Source organism: Xenia sp. Carnegie-2017, unplaced genomic scaffold (genome assembly GCF_021976095.1).
Source record: "Xenia sp. Carnegie-2017 unplaced genomic scaffold, XeniaSp_v1 HiC_scaffold_25, whole genome shotgun sequence".
Lineage (NCBI taxonomy): Eukaryota > Metazoa > Cnidaria > Anthozoa > Malacalcyonacea > Xeniidae > Xenia > Xenia sp. Carnegie-2017.
In genome coordinates, this window is record NW_025813488.1 from 4,963,214 (window position 1) to 4,990,847 (window position 27,634).

The window sequence follows — 27,634 nt, forward strand, 5'->3', positions numbered from 1 at the left end:
CATTGATCCAAGGATTCAACGTCGTTTCTCAAAAATGAAAGAAATTTCCAGGATATAGGCTTCGAAAATATGATATATTCAGGGGAATCGTACGTCGTATGTCGTATATTGCATTTTACAAGTATAATATATTCAATTCTCAATTCAGTATTCAAGTTATACAAGGAAAACGTCTGGTCAACCTTTCAACAATATAATTATCTTTTTAATAAAATCTTACAACTTGAATCATAAATATATATCAACATACTAACCATAAATTACAATATACAAGACTGAAACACATTTATGCATATTTATGTATGTACATTTATGTACACATAAGTACAAAATCATTGTCTTTGGCATGACATTTAAAATAAGACATGAATTCTGCATGTGGGTTTTCACAAAAATTTAAAGGTTCTCTTGAACATATTTTTAACAACTTATATATACCAACATTCGTGAAGTCCCATCATTGCTGCCATCCTCGCAATATTCATTTAATCGATCAACGAAGTCCTATTCTATGTTTGAAACTTATTAACTACTTGAGATTTCGAATTCTAAATCATACCAATAAACTTGAGAATAGTGAACTCGATTCTTCTACACCCGATATCCTTAAAATCCCTCTTAAAAGTATGCATAGCATCCTTACTTTCAATCTTTGTCAGATTTGGTTCGGACTTTGAAAGAGAAACCGAAGCCGGATTGTCCACAGATCCTGGGACATCAGTACCATTTAAAGCAACCAGATCAACGTTGGAGGGTCGCGCAGATTTATTACTCAACACGTCTTCAGAGCTATGAATGGAGCGGGAGGGAAGATTCGCAACATGACTTTTGAGATAGCCACCGCACCTGAAGCACATCTCCAAAATTGATGCGAGATCTCTTCGAAACGCCTTTGTGATAATAGCGTAAAGAAAGGGATTTAACAGCCCATTGAGAGGGAAGAAAAACACGAGTAGAATCTTCGATTGTTCCACGTCGATAAGTGTATGTCCCAGTAATGCAGCTATACTTGCTACGGCAATCGGGGCATAACATGCAAAGTCAGTAACTACCAACACGAACATTCTTCGAGCAACTTTTGAATCTTGCCTACGAGTGGGTGTGGAGTTATTTGTCACGAATACAGACCGATACATTAGAGCGTACAGCGTACATATGAAAAGGAAGCAAGAACCGTTGAGACCAATCAAGGTAGATAAATAATAGCCACCGCCGTTTTCTGTATCAAAAGGAAGGCAAATGGCAACCTTGCGATAACTTCCAATTCCAACAACTGGCAAAATTGCTAACGTGAGAGCGAGTAACCAAACAAATGTCATACATACGACCGCTGTCCGCATTGACAATCTGTATCGCGGGTACATTGCGTAGACTACAGTTAAATAGCGTTCGACAGTTATCATTGTAAGAGAAAAAACAGATAACTGGTTTGAAAGTATAGCCAGTGCACCAAGGACATCACAATTCCAACTATACTGAAGTTTTTCAACGTACAAAAAGTATTTACCCGATGTTACAATTGACTCGACAACCAGCGCGAACAGATAGGCAGCCAATGACATGTCTGCTATCGCTAAATTCGTAACAAGAAACCGTGAAACATTATAGTTTCTTGGCAGAAAGGCAAACACCAGGAGAACGACGAAATTCCCACATAAAGCAAGTAAGGAAATAATAAAGGATGCGGCTGTAAGCCCCTTGCTACCCATGATATCTTCACACGGTTGGAAAGGTGTTTTTTCCGGAGTGCAGTTAACTGGTACAAATATTTCCTTTTTGCGGCTCAATTTAGGATCATGAATGTTCTCTGGAGTTTCACTAACAATGGTGAAACTGAAATTGGAGTTCTCAACAATATCAGTATCAATGGAAAGACCGTTACAGGTCTTTTCATGTTCATTATCGTATGTTTGAGCTCTTTGAAATGCTTCAAACTTATCGTTGATCACTTGACAACACAGGTGAGACTTTCCTTCGGCTAACCTTACCCTTTCTATTGAGTCCAAACCAGGAGGAATCCTATTTAGTCTTCTTACACCATCCAAGTATAAAACCTTCACCGTTTTAAGCCCATCTGTTGGTAAATACTCTATATTGATGCTGTCCAAGTATCTGAAAAAAAGTAAAATATGATGTTTTCAGAGCAGCACATGCAATAATGGTTGGTATGATCTCCATGTTACAGTCCTACAGTCATTGTTTTCACTAGTTTTTAATGAAAAACACTGCATCACACGTACTCGTATTAATATATCCGTCAAGTAGTGGCGATTGGAATTTTATTCCATAACATGTGACAAAAAACAGTTTCTTCTTTTCTAAGCAAGTGGTCAAAAAGGATTTGGAAATTTCAAATAGTTGCCAAACAATTTTTTTTTTCCAAAGACGTATTCAAATTCACACACAAAAAAATTTTTGCATTGAAATATAAAACGAAGAATATTTTCGTTCATGGCTAATGGGACTTATTTGTAGTATAGTCCAAAACACATGTAAATTATAGTATACTGCAATTGGGATAAAATTTAGGACTAGAAGGGTGCATGCAGGCAAAAATCTTCGCGTTCTATAAACTCGGATTATAACACTTACAGTGTAGTCAAACAACGCAAGCCTTTAAATGCTGATGGTTCAATACTTGTAATTGGATTGTGTGAAAGATCCCTGAAATTTAAACAAAACATAATTATCCATTTTATTTCAAATAGACAGTAAATTTGTCATTTCAATCTTTGATTTATTTATTGCGTTTACTTATAGGAATAAACGAAAGCCATGTACCAAAGAGGAATTTTGTCATGAAAACTACAGTGTATAGATAACCAAGTTTGTCTTTTTTTGTCACCTGTCTAATTATGTTTTAAGGCAACTTCAATGTTAAGATACAGACTAGACAATTTTGTTTGTTCTTGAACTTTATTTTCATTCCAATCATTAAATCGAAAGCACACTTTTCTCGATCTCGTTAATACAAAAATCATGACATCGATACTTACAATATTGCAAGGGAGCTATTGACCGGAAACAAGTTATTAGGTAAAATCTTGATTTTATTATAACTCAAATTCCTAAAGAATTTTAAAAATACATCCATTTTAAAATATGCATGAAAGAAACAAATGAAGCTTTCAAATACGATATGTATCATCATTACATTGATTGTGTATAACCACCGTTTCAAAAATCACCACAATATACTTACAAATCATTAAGGACTGAAATTTTTTTGAATGATTCACTATCAACTTTCTCAATATTGTTGTTACGTAAATCTCTATATAAGAGAAAATACCAGGAAATCTTGGCTAGTTGCCTTTGGGAAGAAAAGTAAGTCTTTACGTCTCATACACAAACAAATGTTATTGCTTAAATATTCTTCTATCGACAATCATCGTTTAAATTTTGAATATCTGAAATTTGATTTGCTATATCCTATATATAGTAACATGGGTTTTTAAGAAGCGATATGATTTTGACAGAAATTTCAAAAGAATAATGCGTAAATTCTTTACTATGAAAAATATGTTAGAAAACATTATCTCTCAAGGAGTGAGAGGCTACTTCGTATATGACCATAAATGTTTCAAACGATTGACAAATGAGACAGAACATAGACTTGCCATTAGACTCAAACTCCCTTGCGCACCATTTTTGTTGAAGATATGAGTCATACTTTGGTCAATACGAATGATGGAAAAACATTTTTTTTAAATCACGAGCAGTTTTTCGTATTGCATGCAGTGTCGAGTTGAGCATTAACATTTCTTTGCACAAAGTGTTCCTTTCATGGTTGTTTGTATAACATACTTACACTTTTCTAAGTTTCTTGTGAGGACTGTTAAAAACAGGAACTGATTTCAACTTATTGTTATCCAATATCCTGCAGAAAATGAACAGTAATTTTGGAAAGCGTAATTTTTTAGCCAATTCTCGTTACTATCACACTGGAGTTAAGCATAAGAAGAATTGAAATTTTAATGCTAGATTACTCCTTCTAATTTTCAACACTCAATCATCAACATTTTGTTATACCTTACATAAAATTACTAATTAGTGCATTGAAGACACACAACACTTACAAATGAATGAGATCAAACAGATTGTCCAATGCTCCAGGTTTGATTTTAGAATTGGTAATATTGCTATCGGATATTGATCTAGAGAAAATACAAAATTTGACATCGTTAAAAGACGTTGCATTACAAAAGGAATGTTATACACAAGCAATAGAAAATGATCATACAACACATCGAGAACGTAATTTGGTGATTCATGTCCAATAACAGATTTTATTGTAGAAGAATAAATTCTCCTAAAAATAAAGAAATAATATACCTTGAGCATAAAGAATTTTTCATATGGAAGTGTAAAATTAGCTGGAAGTCTAAATTTCAAATCCAGAAAAACTTACAATTCTTCCACATTTTCAGGTAGTTCTCTCATGTCGATGATTGTGCTCTTTTCAATTCGTCTAAAGGTTATAAAACACATCGTGAGATAAATCATGATATCTACACTTCGTAATCAGTTCACAGTTGTACATAACCATTGGATGCCGACTTTTCAAATATATTTTTAAGGTGTTTATTTTTTCAAATATTCCAATTAATATGTTATAAAATCTTCTAAATTCGACTTTTGCCTTTCTATGAATTTTAAAAGTATCAAATTAACGAATTCCTATCCAGCGGATAACTCTATCCAGGATTCGTGTAAACGGCCCCAACTTAAGACATCATGAATCCCAGCTAGCGACAATATGTATGATCAATGATTATGATCAATCACGAGTCTCTTCTTGAAGTTGAAAATTTTACTTTCTAAAGGAAAATCTTCATTTTTTTACGTCATCCATGCACTACGACGTAAATAGGAAATCGCGATAGTGTATATTTAGATTGAACATTAAGATTTTATATCCTTGCCGAAGTTTGAGCAATTTTCCGCACAATTGATACATACAACACTTTCAATCTCTTGTAGAAAGTTAGATTTCCAATTTTCCCCAACATCGATTTCTTTATAACTCTAAAACAATGCGGTGTATAACATTAAGAAAAATACTGTATGCAGACAGTCGTGGCCCTCACGCCATGAAAAGTTAACACACTCTATTACGTTACGTATTTATAAATTACGTCTTCGTAATGAATGATCGTCCATTTTTTTTACTGATAGATTTTTCTCAGAAATATGAATAGATTATTTCAATTTTTTGAAATAAGAATTTCTTATTTATCAAAATACTAAAGAAGACGTTTTCGAGTCATATACTTACACGTCACTAACACTAGCAGGCAAATCTATTCTTTGGTGACCAATCAAAGTAGAAGAAGTTAGTTCGCTACAAAAAGAAACATCAGCGTATGAGAGTAATACGTAAAAAATACAAGCTTATTAAAAACACGAAAAGCTCCACAACAGGAATTAAGCGCTTACGGTGCTTCTCGATGTTTTTCAGTAAAATACATCAACTTAATTTTTCAGGTAATTAGTTAATCCAATTTTTCTAATCTCGGTCTTGTAAGAATGTCACATGTTAAGATACCGCTCGCATAACGAGGAATATAAATCATCAACTATTACCGCTGAAATTTCTGACAGAACTGGCTATAAACTACTATTGAGAGCGTATACATGCAAGGGGAAGGTTAGGGTTAGGGCGTGGCTTCAAAGGGATGCAATGGGGTAATTTATTTTTTGGTGCACAAAAATGAACACTTTTCGTTGTGTTAATTTCGAAGTTATGATCGAGTTAGGAAACAAGATACAATATTGCAAAACCAGCCTTAGGTCATTTAGAAAAGCATGCCATAACATGAAAAGGCAGAGCTAAGCAAGCTGTATCCTCAATATGTATGCCTAATACACTTCTAGTATTTACCGGTGCCAATGGCGTGGCTGCGTACATGCCTGAGTAATATCGCCCACTATCAGTTACGACGTCGTATTTGTGAATAGAATTTAATGTACAACTGTGCAAGTACAATCAAAGAGTGTTTAAACTTTTATCAATGAGATAGAAACCTTCAAAAAAACAAAACTTCCAAACGTCAATATATGAAGTACTTATGGTTATCTGTTATTATATTTGTTCTGCTGAAATGGCAAAGTCTTCTACGTAAATATATGAATAAATAAATATGTTCCCCGTTACTTCAAGTGAAGTGAACATAAATACTATTTCAACAAATGAGTAAATGTATTTTAACTCTCATTGTTTAAGAGTTTTACTTTGCGATCATAAATGGAAAATCATATATGCTAATGAACGGTAGTTCGCGTGCATTATAACATGGGTTTGTCATGCGTTGTTATTGAATTGCAAAAATCTGATGAAAAAGAAAATACATGAAAAACTCACGTTGTTTACAGTCTTAAGGAAACAAAAAACAACCAAGATTTAGAGAGTAAACAGTGCAAAGATATCGTTAATTATATTAACGATCTCAATGCACGACTTGCGGGTCATTTTCGCAGCACGTTACTATACTACTCTTTTCTTCTTCATATGATAATAAAGATTCCATAGATTGTTGTTAGTCGAAATTTGATAATACCATCTATACTGTAAAGAACTCGTGGTTTACGTATGAAGAATTTTAAAATACAAGTGCATGTAGGCAAGACTCAGACACTGCCAGGCCAAGTCATTATAGAAGACATACGAAAGGCAATTTTAATAAATGTTGCAGTTAGTAAAGGAATAGTTTATAGACTATGGTAAATCATATATGATACAAATATGATTTCACGAGATCGTTTAACAGAATTAAACAAACACAATCACTTTAATTATAGAATACTTCCAAACTTACACAACACTAGTATTTCCAGGTATATCCTGTCTTGATGGAAATTTCGTGACATTCGCACAGATATATCGCCTACTTTCCAATTGACAATTCCCATTGGTCGAAATTGCGAAGACACAAACGTTTAATCCATTGAAGAACACACCAACATACACAGGAGAAACGCCTTCAACACCATTTTGAGCTTTCCAAAGATGAAATGATTTACAACAGTGATATAATCGATACAAATATTCCGTAGGTAGAGAGTAACACTTTCCACAATATTAAATGTTGCTCAATGTATTGTTCTACAAAATCATAAACAAAGAACCATGTGTTTACGATTCAACAAAATAAGAACTGAGCACGTTTCTTCTATAGAAGCAAAGAACAACATGTGTGAAGAACAACTTTGCGTTGTCATACACTGACTACAGCACAAAAGTCAAGTCTCATTTAAACCCGAGCAGAAAGACTTGTAAAGTCGGGAAAGGAACGTGCGCGGGCATGAAATCGCGACATAAAAAGCATAAAAACAGTGTTAAATTCAACACCACAGGCAGCAGAACCAATCCACTTCAATCCACTTAATTGGGAGATTAGATGTTAGGTAATTAGTAACAAGTTTCGTGACATAGGTTTATTGATAAACTAACAACAAATTCATACGAAAACTTCCTAACAAGAGGGATAGAGCGGAAGTACAATTGCATTGTATTTATAAAATTGGAATAAATAATGTTGTCGTTAAAACTATCGTATTTCAACAACAAACTTACCTCAAAATGACAGCTTTAGTCTTATCGATATGAAAGATACTGCCAACAGTTTAAAATATCGTTTCAACACGTCTTTGATAACTCAATAACAACTGCTTAGATGACATTAAACTACAAGCAAAGTTTTCCCATGCAGTATTGAGTAAAATTGTAACAAACAATCTATAATTGAACAATAAAGCGTAATTAGTTTGAAATCACCATTTGATAAAACAAGAGCAAACGCGATCTTTCAAATTTCAAAAACAACACATTTGACAAAAGCAGTTCGCGACCCTTAAGTTTATACTAATAGCCTGTGGTCATCACAGTTTTAGGTTAAAGATAGCATAAGAAAAAGACATGACGTAGCAAGAATATTGTAGCCCATCCGGTCCATACCACATATTGTCATAAGTTTTACAAGACTTTTAGACAACATACAAAGAAAGATAATGACCTTATCGCATGACATCGGAAATAGGTCAATACAAATATAAATAGATTTCATCAGCATACAACGCCAAGCCTGACGCTATATTTACCCAAATACGCACGATCCCAAAGCTTTGCAATCACTTTTGTACTTGTCAGCATGCACAAAACAAGGAAAATGGATATGTTATTAAGTCATTCCAAACGACTATCTCACTGATTTTGCCAGAAATCTGAACACTGTTTATATGTTAAGGACAAAAAGAAGTTAATTGTCCACTTTTATATAATAAATATGATAATAACTAGGGTATACTTGTACTGCTGTAAATATACTTGGCACAACTTATTATTCGAAACATGAACACACGACAAAAATGGATATTATTGGATAAAATGGATATTATTAATCATGTTTAAACACATTTTACTGGAATTTTACTTTTGCGGCAAGTAAATAGCTACTTTAATTTTCCTTTCTAGGCTTAGTTAAAAAATTGTTGTATTTAATAAAGGTTGTTATTTATATACATGAAAACTTTGCTTTTGAGAAAATAATGCGTTGAACGACTAATCGATGTCTTCCTTATACAATGTGGGTGTATTGCTCAGCAAAAATTATAGTGAATTTTAAAAAAGTACATGGGTCTTAAATAAGCATGTGAAACGAAAAATAACAATAAGAATGGGCAGGTACAACATTCAATAACGACAAGTTTTAACTTTGCATAACAGATTATACATTTGCAAAACAGCCTTAAGCTAAAAATATCGTGTTTTTTACAAAATAATAATTTGGCATTTCTGAGTTCTAAATGAGCAGAAAATGTATCAAATAAGAGTTAAATGATGCAAGCAAACCACGCTATAAAATGGCTTTATTCAATATTCAATCGACTTATAAGCTGGATTTGGTTGGTAAGAAACTTATGTATGTATGCCATTAATTTCAAAAATAGCTACGTCGGTGTTAGGAAATGAACGAGCAAACTACTATCAACTTCACCGGATAAATGACCGATGCAAAGTTGCAAACTTTTGCAACAAAAGTAGACTCTATTTAAAATAGGATAAAGCAAAATTCATGGACTAAATCGCTGTCAACAATGATCAACATTAAACTGAACACACCACTGCACACAGTGCTATCAAATACGTATGACCCAGTGGTATGACCTCGCACGATTGTTCGTGAACTTGAACTATGAGAAAGTTTCGACTTTTCCCGGGGCAAGCCAACGAATCTTTGTTGGAACTTCTAGCACGTTTGAACGAGATTGAGGGTGAAAATTGATAGGCAATGACGGATCGACACCCTTGGAGGGTCAAATCCATCGACGATTGCATTTTGATTACAAAAAAGCGCGGCACTATAACACAGTCGCGTTCATTGTTTAATTTCTTTTAAATAGTTTGCAGCTGCGAAACATGATAAAAAGGTTCAAAAACTACCCAAATTTGCTATGTATTTTCAATGCTTTTTCATAGCAAACCAACTAGTAATACAGTACAATAAAGTAATTCAAAACGACAAATTATTTATGCTTGTGTGATGACCTAATCGGTTTGCTGGGTACCTCAAAACTCGAGAAACCTTTTATAAATATGTTTGTATGATGACGATGTTCAATATTTACCATAATAATCCTAGCTACACAACTTTGTATCACAAAACAAAAAAAAATTATAGCCATAGCATCAGTAGGCAATAAAAAACAGCGTGTTTAAAATATTATGTTGCTTACCAAAAAACCATGTCAGATATATAGAGATGACGAATTAGCTGCTATAGTGGCAATAGAAAAACACCAAAGCCTACAAAGTACAAAATGCAAAAAAGAAACGAATAGTTATTACCACAACAGTTATGAGTGCGGCTGACTTTACTGTCAAAAGAAATATTTAGAAAAAGTATAAGGAATTGAAGATTTTAGAAAGTCACGTGGACACTTCACTCTGTCATGTTTTTATGTGTACATAACATTATGCGCCTGTGCAAATTCAGCATCGAGTTTTCAATTCATCTTTGTGTTGTTTCAAACACATCTTGCGTTTGTCGTATATTATGAAAATAACACATCATTGAAGAAACGTAATTAATTTTGGTCAATAGCCCCCCCATATGGTTTTCTATATTTGAAGTTGTGCAATATAGCTGTGTGTGTCTTCAAATACTCCACAAACTAAGAACAAGCGAGTGCAGATTCATTAAGATTTTAACATGTAATTTTAACAATTTCAACATAACTTTTTAAAAACTGAAACTGTAACTAAAAAAACATGTTTCACATCCTGATCAAATCGCGGCATTGTTTATGGGAGCATGTCGTCGAATTTCGAGAGTTTCAAAAAGCTTTTCACAATGACGGCATTAATGAACAGAACTCCACAAGCAAATTATACACTAATTCCTCATAGCTACATACCTTATATAATCACCTCTCTAAATATAAGAAGAACGATGTAAAAGATGTTAGAGTCGCGCTATAAAATAGACAAGCAGTTGAGGTACAGTTGATAATAATATTCTATAATCTTGAGAAGTGCATATCAGCCGCTGTTTAACCACATATTTTAAAATGTCACTTGTAAAAGTGGTTAAAATTGTAATAGGCTGTAAACATCAAATGTATCGATATAGTTCACGTTTGGGCGACAAAAAATCGCTTTCACAATTTTTAACTTTTAAAAGAACATTGCCTTGTTGTTTTATTCAATAAATTATTTTGCTTTTCTTCAACGGGCTCTCAACAGCTGCTTTATAGAGCCTCAAGATAAATATAATAGGAAAACTTTACAACATATGTTTAAGAATTTCACGACTATAAATCAATAATACAATTCAGTTCATTCCAATATGACATCGCACTAAACACTTTCGGTACAATAACTAATATTTCATCCTTTTTGAAGACTACGCATTTGCCATTTTCTTGTTACAAATTGTCGAATAATTAATGCTTTGTATTTTATAACTTAATGTTTTGTACTTTTACATGCTACTACGAGACAAGGACATGTTAAGACATTGCTGAGTTTAATTGTTAGAGGGAGATCTTGTTTTTCTAATTTAAATTCTTTGCTCGTCTCAACAAGGAATTTGACGATAATGAAATACTATTGAAGATTTTCTCAGAGATATCTCTTACCCAAATGTATACCCAAACATTATCTTATCATGACCTCTTCATTCAAATGATTTGTCAAGAAAAATCCATAACCATATTTTTAATGACTTTGAACAATTTTAAAACGTAAGGACTAAATGCAATGCACATTCTATATGATGTTTACACTTTGCGCTTCCATTTGGTTTAATTTTTTTTAATTCAGCACCTCCAAAAAAATTCGTTTCGTCGCCCCTGGTTTTGTACACAACGAGAATACGTTAATTGAAACAAAAGCAAAGAAGTTTTCGTAGATTGTTAGTGATTACTTGTTATACGTGACGTAAATCTATCTTTAAAGGGGTCAATGGACGTGGGCTTGTGTCACGATGTAAACATAAACACTACAGTAAGTCTGATCAAAAAATATTTCTCTGGTTATTCAACCAGTTGATTAAAAAATCCCATATAAGTAAAGTACAAAAAGATCTTTATAAAATGAAACAGTTTTCTGTCTTGTTTTAAACGTAGGCTATATAATGGATATATCTTATGTACATAAAAACACCTACCTTTCAAACGAAATGTTTCTCTCGTATGAAATCAAAAATAAACATATCAAGTTGAAATGACCTTTCTCTAACTACACGTAACGTAGTGTTTCTCAATCTTCCAACGATTTGTCATTTGTGATGAGCAGTTGATGAATGCGAGGTGAAATATGGAGAATATCTGGGATGCGTAATTGCTTGATGACCTTAAATATTAGATACGAAATTAATAAATTTTTAATTAAAATTCTCGACAAATGTTGAAATAATAATCAAACAAGTCCGTCATTTTTTCCGTAAACACAACAGGGTTTATAAATATTTTTTACGAGTTTTACCATATTGACATATTATTTAGAAATATTCCATTAGAAATTTTCGTGTGAACATTAAAGATGGATGAGCTACTAAATATACAAAATATTTCAGAGAAAAATAAAACATGTTTTTTTTAGAAAACAGTACAAGTATTTCAAATGGGCATCGTGAAATTTACCACGAATATGTCAGAATAAAAAAATTCACGAGCATGTCAAAAAACGAGAGATTTAAATAATTAAATAACATAGCACGCACCCACTGGGCACATGCCTTTTACGACAATGTATGAAAGTAGTAGTGGATACATTACTCACTGTTTTTGATCATCTCAGTTGAATAGCATTTTCTTCACATGAACTTTATTCCAATAATGACGTAATCGGAACTGACATATCGCGATAATAACAATGAGAACAGCAGTGGAACCAATAGATATGCCAATAATTGCGGCCAAGATCAAAAAACTATCTAAAGATATATATCACGACGTAAGTATATGTTGGTAAACGTTCAAATTTTTCAAATCATAATAAACAGATTATTTTCGTTCCGTTGGACCAGACGAATTATAGAAACACATGTGCATACGTAAAAAGCCTTGAGAGACAATTTTGAATATTTTAGTTTTACATTATTTCTATAAATTTCTCTGTCCGGTAAACTTATACCTCTCATTAAAACGTTGACAGTTAAACAACTAAGTTTGAAAAAAGAAAAAGGATAATAGGAGCAAAAGGGAATCGAGAGAGTACAATGAATTAATCTTTAGAAATGTATCGTCTGATGATACTCACTAACACTCACACATACCTAGCACTTTCTCACACACATACGGGTATTTTTTGCTACACTTCGAGTCGTACCAGGCCACTTTGTTGTTCCAGCGATTGATTCGTACGCAGTCCTCGCCAGGACATAGTTTATCCGAGCCTCTTTTCTGGTGAATTTTATCGTTTGGTTCGCCATTGTCCCAGTTAAAATATGAAGCCTTGTTGGATAACTTTCCAACATCAGAGTCAAACCATACGTACTTGCCTGCATAATGAAAGTTGTAAATTATATCTTTTCTATTTTGGCAAAGATATCAGGTACAAACGATCTTTAATGAAGATCGCTTAATTTAATGGCATAGCTACAACTACAAATTGTTCAAAACCAAAAGATGATTATGCTTGAACCTATATGTCATAAACTTGTTCAGTTATTAGTGCTTTTTCTACTAAAAAGAGATGCAAAATGATATTCTATTGCGCCAAATGTATGAATATAAACAGCAGTACAATGACACAAAAAATAACCTGCGTAGGTAGTTGTTAAAGAAAATTCCAAGTCAATTACCTGATTCAGCAATATCATTAAGAGCAATCCAAATATTTCTTGCGATCAACTTTCCAACAAATTTTAATACATCAGGATTTTCTATCGATACCAGACGTCCTCCAATATACTGGCATCTTTTCTTAGCATCCTTCCAAATTACTTCATCACGGAAGTATTTGTAACAGCGCTGAGAAAAACACGACCAAGACGACGAAACTGCAAAAATTTATTACTTGTTTTGTTAGACTATCACTAAAAACTCAACGTTAGGTTACTTCAAACAAAGACACTAAACTAGAGAACATAAAGACGAAGTTTTGATAAGAATTCATTGCATAAGACTTCATGATTAAACGGCACAAGTGCCGTTTTAAAAATATCGATAATCGTTGAAATTGATCTTACCGTTAAAATTCCTCATGTCCAGCTGACAAACAAACGCGTTATACCCATTGCAAATCATATCATTCCACTTTAAACTACCATATTTCATTTCTACACAATTTTCAATGTTACAATCTTCATTTGTATTGCTTGGTTCACTCTTTGCCCATGAAAAATAATGTACGGTTTCATCTGCATCGTTATTCCAAGTGTATTTAGATTCAGAATAACGATCATTTAATCCGATCCACGCCCCTTCACCACTTTCTAACAAAGATGAGACGAACCTGACAAATATGTAATCAATATTATTAATGTGTATACCAACAATGATACACATTATTGTAATATTTATACAGCTATTGATATTATTAGACAGTTCAAGTTAATCATTGTCAATGTACATAATACACAAATCATCATTAGTGTACTCTCATTCTCTGTTGTTCATTCATCACTACCTACACTGAGACACCTTATCTTAGTTTATATTTTAGGTAATGTAAAGACTGTTCTTGTTCTCTGTTGCTCATTCATCACTACCTCTACTGACACACCTTAACTTAGTTTATATTTTAGGTAATGTAAAGACTGTTCTTGTTCTCTGTTGCTCATTCATCACTACCTACACTGACACACCTTAACTTAGTTTATATTTTAGGTAATGTAAAGACTGTTCTTGTTCTCTGTTGTTCATTCATCAAGACCTACACTGACACACCTTAACTTAGTTTATATTTTAGGTAGTGTAAAGACTGTTCTCATTTCTCATTTATCATTTTTTTCGTCATCCAAGTTTCTTGTCTAGTCCGTGTAACAGCAATGGTTTTTTCTTCATAGAACTACATACTCCTAAAACATACTCGTTTTCTTCCTTGCTTTCAACGACGGTGAGTTTAGCTCCTTTGGAACGACAACTATCCAAAGAATTTTCCCAACTTTTAGGCGTTGCAAAATATTTGTAGCATCCTTCCTTGAAATATTTCCAGCCAACATCACATTTTTCTGACAAAAAAAAGACATGAAAAACATTTCACAAGTACGACAAAAATGGATTGTTTACGCCTCCGCTCGTTTCTGTTTAATTCGTTTTCTGTGAAGAAAACGTGAAAACATTACATAGCAAAAGAAAGACCCAAAACAATCACAAAGTTTGTCATTGTTATTGAAGCCCAGTCAGTCTATTATAAGTATTTTGGCATTGATCAAACTCTTCTTGCTTTTGGGCACTGGACAAGGACTTACTTTGGCACCAACTTTTGCATTTCCCTTGAAAATATGGACTTTTCTTTTCGTTATCGCCACATTCTGTTCAAGGCAAAAATAGATTAACTCTTAACCTTTTCATCTTATCAAAGAAACAAGTATTTTAAAGAGTAAAATATCAAAGAAACCAGTACTAATCGATATTTTAAATCATTAAAATTTTCTCTCAACAACCATGATACCTTTCACAGTAAGCCAGAATTGAAAGAACTCTTTTCTCTCAACTGTTTGTACGGAGGTTGAATAATATGCGCCATCTGAAGCAGTTAAATCATAAATGTGTAAATAATTGCCATCTTGTACAACACGGGATGATGTTGTTAATGGACGTGTATTTTTACGCCATGTCCAGTTTCCAACTACGCTGTATGACGGTCGTGCAGTGAAAGTAATACATTGGCCAACGTAAAGTCTGACTGGATTCTTAGAATGAATAAAATCTTGTTTGCCTGTAATAGATAAAATTGAAAACGTACATACCATAAGAAAAAAAGAGAATGAATACTTTAAAGAAGGCAGAAGATAAATATAACTACAAACACAAGCATTTAAAGGAAAGAGGGAAAATGAATACTCCAAGGAGAGAAGACAGAGACCTCAGTTAAAGAGAGACGATATATACCCTAAAGAAGAGAGAAGATAAATAACTTGGGAAACAGACACGAAGTATCACAAAAACTCGTATGACAAGAACAAAAAAATAAGAATATAAAAATATAAGAAACAAAGTGCTAGTTGGTAGGCGGTGAGCACAGCGATAACGAAAACAGATTATAAGAATCATTGTTTTGAATAGCAAACATCAGTTACATCACAGTCATGCAAAAGAAGCATTAGGTAATATTTTCTAAAACCTACCGATTCCGAAGTCAAAGTGTTTTAACAGTAAAACGCTAATAGCGAGCCACGTTTGAGGAATAGAAATTAGACACATCACAAGCGCCTAGAAATTGGGCCTATAATATAACAGCTTTAAACCACTCGCTTTATGTAACTCATGTAAGGCATACATGTAACATGAGATTGAATAACTTTACAGACAATCTTACGAGTCTGTCAAGTAAGACTCTTTTCCCAATACGGTTTGTTTTCTTGTACTTGGCTAAGAAGCCAATATGATACAGTGCTATAAGAAATAAGCTAGACAGCCATTACAAGAAGTGAAGTTGAAACGTTGATACAGATTGAGTACATATATCAATGTTTGCATAGAAACAACAAGACGCGATCGATTGACGCGTATCGAATGTCAACTTTGAATCAGTAAAAGATCATATTACCATATCCAAAAACTGGTAACGTCATATTAGACAACCATCGAAAGAGAGCAGTAGTAAAAGTTGAAAATATTGATGAATTTTATCATTTTTATTCCAAATTCATGAACGACTAGTTGCTCAAACTTTTGGTTCCAACATGTGGTTCAAATTTGTACCAACACAGGAGTGTGAAATGCCGGATTCAAAAGAATTACCATTACATGAAATTAGTGTTTTGGTGGGATTTTTTTAAGAAAATACTTGAGTGAAACAAAAAAAAATCTATTCGCAAATATTTATCGTACTGTTAAAATAGACTGGCCTTGAAAACTATGAAAAGTGTCTGCCATTATGATCATTAAAAAGAAAACTTTCAAGCTTAGTTTAATATCCTGGTGATAGTTTGTACAATAAGAAAATTAAAAATCGTCTACACAACATGCCACAATTGTTTCGAAAATTGTGTCGTGTCATGTCATCATACATTTCATGACATCATACACACATGACATCATACAAAATATCAATGTATGACATCATCAAGCCTCTTCACCTTCCTCCTCCTCATCATACTCGCCTACTTCATCCACTGTAGCTTCTTGATATTGCTGATACTCAGAAACCAAATCATTCATATTAGATTCAGCCTATCAGAGAGGGAATAAATTAAACTCGTGCATCTGGACAAACGTGTTTCAAGTCGTTCGTAGTTGTCCAACCAGGTTGGAATATTTGGCTGTATGGTCAAACATATTTATGTTGTTCATGTTAGAAACTTGTTAAAACACGAAAACTTAGTTGAAAACAATGTTTGCAGTTTGTATTGATCACATGTTGTTCATGTCTGTTTTCTAGAGCCAAAATTTGTGTATTTAACCTATGTAATACTGCACAATGCATTTAAATAATGAAAATCAAGTAAAAATAATATAATGACCAAAGTTGAAGACATTTAGATCATTGGACAAAACACCAGAGGACATATATAGCACAAGGACTTGCAAGATATAAGAATAAGAAAAGTGGAAACAAACACGTATGATATAAAAATCACTTTTAGAAGAAAAAATGGGAAGGCATACCTCAGTGAACTCCATTTCATCCATTCCCTCTCCTGTGTACCAATGTAAAAAAGCCTTACGACGAAACATAGCCGTGAATTGTTCGCTCACACGCTTAAAAAGCTCTTGAATTGAAGTATTATTACCTATATGAATAAGACGTTACATTTTCTTTTTTCGTCCAAATTACAATTACAGATGATTTCAAAATACGTACGCAGCAGTCAGCACGGATAACACAAAAAGAAATTTTTTAAAACATCTTATAGCTTTATCTACTTTACCCTCCAATTTTGATCATCCGAAAAAATTCCAAAGTATGTAAACCTTAGAATCTACATCTTAAAACGTTGCATGAACCGTTCAAACAAAAAATAGAAATCTCGTTGTGGTAGTGGTAGATTTTTAGCATTGCCGATTGACAACATTTTGTAAAAGTGAACTCTTAAAATCACATTAAACTTACCAATGAAAGTTGCCGACATCTTGAGCCCACGTGGTGGGATATCACAAACAGCAGTCTTAATGTTATTCGGAATCCACTCGACAAAATAAGAGCTGTTTTTATTTTGTATATTCAACATTTGCTCGTCGACTTCTTTCATCGACATGCGCCCACGAAACATCACCGCTGAAGTTAGATAACGTCCGTGACGCGGATCACAGGCGGCCATCATATTCTTGGCATCAAAAACTTGCTGAGTCAGCTCAGGAACTGTGAGAGCGCGATATTGCTGAGAACCACGACTGGTGAGGGGGGCAAAACCAGGCATAAAGAAATGAAGACGAGGGAATGGAACCATGTTTACAGCCAGCTTACGGAGATCTGAATTAAGCTGAAACAGAGAAGAAAAAAGAACTAGTGATGTACATTTCAGTTTATTTTTTTCTTAACGTAAGTATTTTTATTCCCCATTGTACTGTCTTAGTCAAAATTAATTGTATTTTGAACTTTTGTGTCTGTATATACACCATTACTGAGTTTTAATGATGAATATATGTTTGTAAAAAACTTGACATTTCATAAACTTCAGTTCAGTGTCTTTACTTTGATTGATATGAAGTTGAAACTGGAATTTTTCAGGAATGACTATAACTGAGACATTACATTCACTTAATAGTTGATTATTGAGTAATTCAGTAATTCTTGTTCACTAATAGTTAGTAATAACTTTATAAGAGTTATTTTAGAACAATTAGTTTCTACCTAAGGTTCTTCACGATTATAAACAAAAACATACCTGGCCAGGAAAACGTAAGCAGGTGGTTACACCACTCATGGTCGCTGATACTAAATGATTAAGATCCCCGTATGTGGGTGTGGTTAACTTAAGCGTTCGGAAACAGATATCGTACAAAGCCTCATTGTCAAAACAAAATGACTCGTCCGTATTTTCAACCAACTGATGAACGGAAAGAGTTGCGTTATAAGGTTCAACTACTGTATCAGAGACCTTTGGCGATGGGACAACACTGAAAGTGCTCATTATTCGGTCGGGATACTCCTCCCTGACTTTGGTAATGATTAGAGTTCCGAGACCAGATCCCGTACCTCCACCAAGAGAATGTAAAAGTTGAAATCCCTGTACGCAATCACAACCTTCAGCTTCTTTACGAAGAACGTCTAACACCGAATCCACTATCTCTGCCCCCTCTGTGTAGTGGCCTTTTGCCCAGTTGTTGCCAGCGCCACTCTGACCTGTCAAAAGCAAATAAATGAATTTGGATGATCACCGAATTACGTGAGATTCTAAGATGAAAAGACACGTCTAAAACATACCAAAAACAAAATTATCGGGACGAAAGATCTGGCCAAATGGTCCAGATCGTACCGAGTCCATCGTTCCAGGTTCCAGGTCAACGAGAACGGCGCGTGGAACATAACGACCACCTGTGGAATAGATAACGATCGTTTTATTATGTCAAAAGCACAAAAAAGGTTTTTCGGAGGGAAATCCGTTGCAGAGAAAGAAATTCATTTATTGTGGGCCGAGTATTGATTTGCGAGCAACAAAAGTAACAAATTTTAAGATAAATCCTCTGCGCATGCGTATTCAGGTTGAGCATTCGAAGTCAAATTGACCAGCTGCCTGAGTTCATGGTCATAGCAACGACCAACTTCATCTACTAGCACCGAAACAATTTAATAGCAAAATCATCTTCGCATGCGCTAGAGCATGCGCAGTCCACTTGACTAATTGTTCATAGTCATGACAACGACTAACTATATGTACTTGCATTACATTTGAGGCAATTAGCTTACTTAGTCACAAATTATCAAAGAAATCATCTGAGCATGCGCAGTAGTGACTTTAATAAACCACAACTTTCGTAAGCCTTTGAATTTTTGTATATATATATAAAGCCAATATTGGATATAGTAGATGTCAACTAGCAGTGGAAGCTGGGTGCGATATAGTATGCAGTGGCTTAGGGGCCCACACTTCAGTGGCGACCGCACTCTCCCTGCGTACCACGAGCAAAGCCTATCGCAGGTGATCTCGGGGTCTGATGGGCGGAAGCTTGCTATTGCATCTCCCAAGTAAGATAGCGTGGAAGGGCCGAAATCTCCTACCGAAACGTTACAATGCGGCGTTCTAGTGCCTTGCGATTAAGAAGGTATCGGGAAGCATGGCTCGAAAACGGGGTTTTTTGCTTTTGAATTTTATCTTTTTGAATTTTATCTTATCTCATAAAAAAAACTAGAACATCCAAGCATACTACAAAGGTTCAAACAACTTCTGCCTTTTCGAATTATAATTTAACAAACTCTAAACATTTTTATACGTTTTTTAGTTGTTATCTTTTACAATGTAACTTTCTCATAACTCTCTCGTGGTGAACGAGAGCCTCCTTATACAATGTAACTCCCTCATCATGAACGAAAGCACCCATGGGCTTCATGGAAGAAAGGGATTATCTACTTTTTTAATAATAGTTTTTACAAAGATAATATTTAATAAGCCAAGCCATTTGTATCGTCTAAATTGAACTCTTATGTCATAAAATTATAAAATTTTGATTCATTTTCGATAATAAATTTCTTTTTACTTTACCATTTTTTCTTGATTCAATCTAGAAAGTAACTTTACTTCTGAGTAATTTTGCAAAAAAGTCATTAGCGCGACATCATGCCAGTATTCAAGCTTCCCTTCGATCGTTATGCTTCTAACCCAAAATGGTTAATATTTACCGTTATGTCTTCTGCCTTTATAAATAATCGCTACGAATAACTAGAATCAGATTCACAAATGCCCCAAAACTCAAAAGCATCTCTTAACCATTTTATTGCCACCATTCCGTATTTTTGACACGTGTGTCTACCGTCGAAAAGGTGGATTGAAACGTATTTCCATTTTAATTAAAAAACTAATCCTGTAATAATTTAATTTTGTGATACTTGGCACGGTCATATTGCACACCACCAGAGATCCAACAAACCTGAAACTTCATTGTAATACACATTAATCCTTTCCAATTGTAGATCAGAGTCTCCGTGATAAGTTCCAGTTGGATCAATACCATGCTCATCAGAGATAACCTCCCAAAACTATAAACAGAGAACAAGCAATAAGAGTTCCCAAAGTTAGATGTGAGGTAAATCAAAAATGGAGAGCAACTTGATTTTCAAAGGGATGGTTCATTGAATATATAAAAACCAAATACATTAACAGTCCAACTTGAAAATAAATGAAGTGAAAACAAAGATTCCTGCTAAAGAGAAGCTAAATGATCAGCTTCAACCATAAAAAACCTACGAAGAAATAAATAATGACAGATGAAAAATGTTAAGTTTTGGTTACTAAGTCTGCAAATGCCCAACTTCTACATATTTAACGGAAAACAATGCAGTCAAGATAATGAAAATGGTTTCAATACCTTGGCTCCCATTTGATTACCACATTGCCCTGCTTGAATGTGAACAATTTCCCTCATTTTATTGTAAAAATTCTACAACTAGCAATAACGATGATGACAATGTTAGCAATAACCGCGGTCACTATTACTGGCTAAACAAGTTATTCACTACATAGTATAGAAGTGTAAAATATCTTTCATTCCAAATCCTTTTTAATCTGGTGTTGATCTGAGAATCAACATCAACAAGGGGGTAAGTTAAGATAGATCAAACATCATTACGAATGCTTGAAATAATGTAATAATAACTTGAATGCACGTAGTATATAATTTTTAAAGATTGAAATTTTAATGTGCTTCAGTACCATTGTGTGACTGTAATTTCCAGTTTACATGACTTGCAGTGACATTGGAAAATAATATTTGTACAACGTACGGCAGTAGTGAAAAAAAAATCCACAAATGTTTTTATGCATTCCAATGAATCTTGTTCGATAACATATTATGCTCTGGAAAAGTGAAAAATGAAGCTATGCATATGTTTGATCGACGATTAGTTTAATTAAAACAATATGATGATAATTATGACAAAGATATATTGTTGTTTCCGTTATTGATTATCGACCATTATTTTATTGACAACAGGAAAGATAAACAAATCATCGCCAGTTTAACATTTAAATTTTTATTGCCACACATTACGGGAAAGTTTCAGCAAGCGTATTCGAAATAAACTTCGCCCGAAATTGATTGAACATTTTTAAACAAAAAACCATCTTTGACACAGTCCTTTCACATTACTCAACTCATCTACTTAAAAAAATGATAAAATGCCAAATATTCAATGCATAGGCAACTGTTGTAAGAATTTCTTACTTTTTTATAAAAAAAGATACTCATAGAAAAATTTGCGACAGTCAATTTACGTACGTTAGCTATGAATGTTAGGCGACAAATACATATACATACAATATTTAACGACCCCAAATCAGGTTCACCTTCGATAATGTCCAGATTTTCCACCACCTTTCTCCAATAGCCGCACATCACAAATCACGATATCTTTGGAGACAGCCTTGCACATATCATATACAGTAAGTGCTGCCACAGAAACACATGTCAATGCTTCCATTTCCACACCTGTTCTACCATGACATTTTACTTTTCCTTCGATTACAACACTCCAAGTTTCTTCATTTAAGACAAAATCAACCGCCACATCACTCAACAGAATATTATGACAAAGTGGAATAAGATCAGAGGTCTTCTTCGCCGCCATTATCCCAGCCAGTTTTGCAACATTTAAAACATTTCCTTTCTCGATACTATTCTCTTTGACCAATCGAAAAACCTCTTTTCCAAGTCTTACAGTGGCAATGGCCACACTGAAGCGTCGTGTTTTCTCTTTTTCTCCCACGTCGATCATTTTTATATCGCCATCTTCATTCACATGTGTCAAAATATCACTAATTTCTGACATTTCCCGATTACTCTTATAAGTCATTTTTGATTCCATGTCGTCTGTTGTCAAGGACGTTGTATTCAAATATCGTCGCAATACATTAAAATTTTGTTGTACTTTGGTTATATGCGGAGCATTTAACTTTTTAAACCTAGAGCTCTTAGAGTTTTTTTGTTCAAAGTGATAATGTGGAAACAAAAATTCCTCGATAGCACATTTTCTTTTTAAAGTTCCAACCACGTCGGAGTATATAATCATGGAAAAATATTTGCAGAGAATTTCTTTCCATGATGTGCAGCATTGTTTGAAATTAAAGCCGCATCGAATATCACTTTTGAAATTCCCTGTATTGCTATGAACAGTTGTGAAAGAAATATTGACGATAGCCGTCAGACGGTTAAAATTACGAATACCTTGTAGGACGTACTTCTCGCTCGTTATTGTTAAAATTTTAAATTTCTCATTGCTCAATTTGGCTGATGTTTCGTGGATATTTTGATCTAAATATAATAACAACAATATAAAGCCAACTTGCTCGAGCTTACGCAAACATAGTGAAAACTATATAGCAGTACAAAACTATTGCTATGAAGTACTTAACAGTTACCTACAGGTTAGTTTACCCACCAATGAGAATCATGGGACGGTTTTTCTGCTTTGCAATATTAAACATGCCTAGAGAGAAAAATATTCCATAGTTTGATAAACCGTTTTTGTACAAATACCTCCACATTTTCTTGTTACATTGTGTTTGTACAAGAAGTATCAAAGTAAATGGTTTGAACCATTGACTCTGAAGATGACTACCGCTAAGGTTGTCGAAACGTCAGTCAACAACAACAAAAACAGTCCTTCTCAGGACTATACCAACCTGGACGATCTCATTTACAAACGTAGAAGTAACCTTATGCAGTTTGTATGTATTGTGCTGTCATATAGTCATACTCAATGATTGAGGGAGTAACTATTTATATATTCCATTACAAACCGTAATGAAACAATAGTTTCACCCACACTTCCTACCTGCATGTTCTTTCTTCTTGCGTAAAACGGCTGCGGAAATGACGTCAACAAGCTCTGCTTCATTCGATCCAGACCTCAGAAGTTCACGTAAACTTACTTCAGCCGCACCAAACAAACAAACCTAGGCACAAAATTAATTTCTGTATCATGTGAAGTTCGTGTATCATAATCTATGATAATGAAACGATAATCACGTTTCATTGACAAGTAATGTTCTAACAACATCATTTAAACGTAGATAAAAAAAAGTAAAAATATATACTACACAAATAACAGGTAACTAGATCGTTTTAATTTCACGTTATTTATACATTTTAGACGGAAACATCTGAATATGCCCAAAACACAAACTTTGCGTCTTCGTTAGTACCTTGAGATTTCCATCAGCAGTAATTCGCAGTCGGTTACATGAGCCACAAAAATGCTCACTCATTGACGTCACAAATCCAAGTTGACCAGCAAAACCAGGAATTTTGTACGCCTAATAAAACAATAAGTGTACAACCAAATTTCAATAACAATGGGCTATGGTGAACTTTATATGTATATATATATATACATTTCAAAATACATATGTGAGAAGGACGAATTTACTATTTCCATAAAGTAAGGATATTGTACGCTGCAATATGACATCACGCTAGCGTAGATGCGTTGTAAACTGTCTTTCGCACTGATTAGGTCAGCAATTACTGCGATACGAGGAAGTCGATCTGCCTCAACTCGCGAACATTCTTTAAATATTGACCTAGGTTATTGGGAAAGTTGTCTTTACATTTGACTGTCCCTTTATCATGGATATTTTTAAACACTGATTTTAGTCATATTTGATTTAGTTTTTTAACATTTATATATGTAATAGATATATATTGTACGTGATCTTTCAAATTTGACCACATACGTAACAAAGCAATGTCAATTTCTCATTAGGGAAAAAGGAGGACATCCTCTTAGCTTTCAATAATTATTCATAAAAAGTCAGTCCACAACACCAACTGATAAAGGACAAAAATGGCCAGGCTAGAATTGAAATATTCTCCATCAAATAAAAACATTACAAAATTCGTTCCCAAAACGTAGAGCTCCTCCAGTTTTTTGGATGTACCCCCCCCTGCTTATAATGAGATAGTAGTTTGTGAAATTATTTCTAAATTCAAGTCAACTTACTTTAGACGTTTCGTTTACAGCATTCTCTAGTTTTACAACATTGGACCATTTTGCGCGAATTTTTTTCAACATTTCTTGATAGGAGACAAACTTATGAAAATTCCATTTGTTTCCTGATCAAAAATAAAGGCCTTTAACAAATGATTGGAATCATAAAATGTTAATGAATATATTGATAAAAGTAAACGGTGAACCATCAAAATCTTGATGTGAAAGTAATACATATCAGAAAGTTCTCTTACCATCAAATGGCATGTATTCAATAAAACGAACATCAACAGGCTACAAACATAACAATCAAAAGACATAAAGTTTGATGCATTAAAAAATGGTCATTTTTATCTACACAAACTACATTTCTCACCATGTCTTGAGTCAGAGCCACAAAATCACAGATTTCATCATCATTTAAGCCCTTCATCACAACACAGTTAATCTTGAAAATAAAAAAAACTAGCCTCCAAGCTTATACTGAATCTACCCCAATGGAGAAAAAAAACATCCGATTCTGCTGCAATTAAAACAACCTGAAATGGGTACCTTAAGGGGATGAAAACCAAGGTTGACAGCCATATCAATGGACTTCATAACCTTATGCCACCCTAAATGAAAAAAAATACCAAATAGCAACAACTTTAACTTTAAATACACTGGATCAGGACTATGACAAAGAGAGGTGTGTCTGTTATCAAACTTGTATTGATGACTTTCATGTATTTTAATATAAATACAACATTTTTATATACAATCAACCATAAAACTATTTTCTTTATTACAGCATGGAAAGGGTACAGCATTCCTTCCATGACATCTCCAAAATTTAAACAGTTTATTGAGTATGTATATACCAGTATGTTTTCTTCTAGTAATGAACTCAAACTTCTTAGGCACCAATGTATCAAGACTAATATTAAGAAGATTTAATCCCGCTTTTTGTAAATCTGGAAGAACTCTTGAAAGAATAACTCCATTTGTTGTCATGGCAATGTCTTTTAAATTTGGCATCTGACTTAGTCTTTCTGAAAACAAAATAGATGGAAAATTGAATATTGAATTTTACATTCTAAAAAGACAAGTGTGTGAGATACAGGTGAAAATTTTACATTTTAAAAAGACAAGTGTGTGAGATACAGGTGAAAATTTTACATTCTAAAAAAGACAAGTGTGTGAGATACAGGTGAAAATTTTACATTCTAAAAAAGACAAGCATGTGAGATACAGGTGAAAATTTTACATTCTAAAAAAGACAAGTGTGTGAGATACAGGTGAAAATTTTACATTCTAAAAAAGACAAGTGTGTGAGATACAGGTGAAAAGAAAAGTTGATTATAAGCATAAAGACAAAAGACTCCACTAAATTGTAAGGACACAAATTTCAATCTTGAATTCCTCAAAAAAGCCTCTAAACAGCACAAAGATGTCTTGTTGAATTGGAATGAAAGAGTAGATCTCACCACATATAGTAACAACATCTTTTCTAAGTAAAGGTTCTCCTCCTGTTAGACGAATCTTTTCTACTCCTTGATTTACAAATAGTTTACTGAGACTAATAATTTCATCTGTAGTAAGCAATTGATCTTTTTCTGTCAATCGAACACCTTCCTCAGGCATGCAATATTGACCTAAAATATATTTGCATAAAGCACATCATTTAGATGAGAAATTACATCATGACAAAGAAATTCATTGTAACAAGATTTTATCAAGGATAATGTGTAACACCTTAAAATTTATCTTATCCAGAATCCTGCTGGACATTACAGGACAGATAGGTAATATTCAGGAATTTCACCAGGGAAAACACATGGTATATTAAGAATACTTATAAAGACAATAATGATGAGTCTGTCCAATTTAAGATCTAAGTCTGGGTAACCTTCAGTGAAACATATCAATACTTACATCTTAGATTGCAGATTTCATTGAGGGAAATTCTTAGATAGTTATGCTTTCGATCAAATGTATCTACTAACAATGATTTTGATTCATCTTTTTATAATCATACTCCTATATTCAAACAGTTAAAATATATTTTAGTCTAGCATACCTAAAGTGCAATTTATGTCATTTTCATGTTTTAATGCTTGTGTTCATTTTTCTTTTGGTTCAATTAAAATCTCCAAGACTCTCATGGTAGCACCTAAACACCTTCAAAACCAGTAGCATAGCCAAGCTGCAGACTTACTACGCTATGTAAATTTTGAAAGATTACCATTATTCATTTCTTTAGAAATCCATTGCTGTAAAAGTCAATGAGCTATGAACACAAAAAATATTACCATAACAGGAGAAAAGTTGTGCTTGCTATGCTACCGACCCTGAGAAGAGCATGTTAACTTTGACTTATGATAATAAATAATTCTAACAGGGATATGGTTAAATACACATTATTTGTTTGTGCAAGACTACATGAAAGCTAACGGTTGAAAAATGCAATCTTTTATAAATGGAATGGACAACGTAGTCACATAAAGTAAACTTAATCAATACTCACATATTGTTCCCTCACATTTATTTTACGGGTAGATAATGTCTTCATAAAACTACATTGTTGAAACTGATTAGCTGGAATATCTACTATTTCTTTTTTCAACTTCCTCCAAGCAAAGCCAACACTCGCATTTAAAATTCGCAATCCGAACATTTGTACACAAGTTTTTTAAGCAGAACCCATTCCATACATTTAATTAAACAAATAATTTGAAAAAGTATATCTTGTGCATATAACATGAAAGAAAATTGGAATGTGATGAATGATGATGGCACGTTGGTAATGGCACATTTACACTGTTTATCATCACCGAAAATGATAACAACTGGTTACTCAGCTCAAGTCATTTTGATAAAGGGCTTTATGCAATCATG

The 27,634-nt window shown here is 33.7% G+C and overlaps 4 protein-coding genes and 2 long non-coding RNA genes across 10 annotated transcripts; 2 read left to right on the forward strand and 4 right to left on the reverse strand.

Annotated features, from left to right (window-relative positions):
• Positions 1-177: 177 nt before the first annotated feature.
• On the reverse strand, positions 178-11,335 carry LOC124452570 (follicle-stimulating hormone receptor-like). 3 transcript variants are annotated; one of them, XM_047003137.1, is made up of 14 exons: positions 10,417-11,335; positions 9,736-9,805; positions 7,577-7,738; positions 6,819-7,105; positions 5,279-5,344; positions 4,963-5,028; positions 4,412-4,471; positions 4,244-4,312; positions 4,080-4,157; positions 3,812-3,880; positions 3,203-3,274; positions 2,997-3,068; positions 2,593-2,664; positions 178-2,112 (listed from the first exon to the last, which is right to left on the reverse strand). In XM_047003137.1, the coding sequence occupies exons 6-14, from the start codon at positions 5,010-5,012 to the stop codon at positions 549-551; spliced, it is 2,106 nt and encodes a 701-aa protein (XP_046859093.1). In that variant the 5' UTR covers positions 5,013-5,028; positions 5,279-5,344; positions 6,819-7,105; positions 7,577-7,738; positions 9,736-9,805; positions 10,417-11,335; the 3' UTR covers positions 178-548. The 3 variants fall into 3 exon arrangements, with proteins under 3 accessions (XP_046859093.1, XP_046859092.1, XP_046859094.1); XM_047003136.1 differs by having other exon boundaries at positions 9,736-11,335; XM_047003138.1 differs by lacking the exons at positions 9,736-9,805; positions 10,417-11,335 and having other exon boundaries at positions 7,577-7,893.
• Positions 2,077-2,955, forward strand: LOC124452582. Its single transcript, XR_006950807.1, has 2 exons — positions 2,077-2,161; positions 2,761-2,955. It is a non-coding gene; the product is annotated as an uncharacterized LOC124452582 (long non-coding RNA).
• Positions 8,626-24,428, forward strand: LOC124452584. Its single transcript, XR_006950809.1, has 3 exons — positions 8,626-8,636; positions 21,368-21,370; positions 24,252-24,428. It is a non-coding gene; the product is annotated as an uncharacterized LOC124452584 (long non-coding RNA).
• Positions 11,512-16,127, reverse strand: LOC124452574 (C-type mannose receptor 2-like). The gene is made up of 9 exons (XM_047003146.1): positions 15,798-16,127; positions 15,122-15,388; positions 14,919-14,981; positions 14,537-14,678; positions 13,695-13,960; positions 13,308-13,505; positions 12,780-13,004; positions 12,284-12,437; positions 11,512-11,854 (listed from the first exon to the last, which is right to left on the reverse strand). The coding sequence occupies exons 1-8, from the start codon at positions 15,871-15,873 to the stop codon at positions 12,298-12,300; spliced, it is 1,377 nt and encodes a 458-aa protein (XP_046859102.1). The 5' UTR covers positions 15,874-16,127; the 3' UTR covers positions 11,512-11,854; positions 12,284-12,297.
• On the reverse strand, positions 16,465-21,277 carry LOC124452575 (tubulin beta chain-like). The gene is made up of 7 exons (XM_047003148.1): positions 21,139-21,277; positions 20,701-20,809; positions 19,040-19,150; positions 18,501-18,958; positions 17,726-18,095; positions 17,281-17,405; positions 16,465-16,845 (listed from the first exon to the last, which is right to left on the reverse strand). Exons 1-7 carry the CDS (start codon positions 21,193-21,195, stop codon positions 16,738-16,740), a joined length of 1,338 nt encoding a protein of 445 aa, XP_046859104.1. The 5' UTR covers positions 21,196-21,277; the 3' UTR covers positions 16,465-16,737.
• On the reverse strand, positions 21,787-27,526 carry LOC124452571 (molybdenum cofactor biosynthesis protein 1-like). Of its 3 annotated transcripts, XM_047003141.1 has the most exons (12): positions 27,264-27,526; positions 26,672-26,776; positions 26,224-26,391; positions 25,618-25,788; positions 25,310-25,371; positions 25,134-25,205; positions 25,012-25,051; positions 24,770-24,882; positions 23,973-24,083; positions 23,603-23,723; positions 23,207-23,254; positions 21,787-23,079 (listed from the first exon to the last, which is right to left on the reverse strand). In XM_047003141.1, exons 3-12 carry the CDS (start codon positions 26,378-26,380, stop codon positions 22,112-22,114), a joined length of 1,863 nt encoding a protein of 620 aa, XP_046859097.1. In that variant the 5' UTR covers positions 26,381-26,391; positions 26,672-26,776; positions 27,264-27,526; the 3' UTR covers positions 21,787-22,111. The 3 variants fall into 3 exon arrangements, with proteins under 3 accessions (XP_046859097.1, XP_046859096.1, XP_046859098.1); XM_047003140.1 differs by lacking the exons at positions 26,672-26,776; positions 27,264-27,526 and adding an exon at positions 26,817-27,248; XM_047003142.1 differs by lacking the exon at positions 27,264-27,526 and having other exon boundaries at positions 22,941-23,079; positions 23,191-23,254; positions 26,672-26,758.
• Between the last annotated feature and the right edge of the window lie 108 nt (positions 27,527-27,634).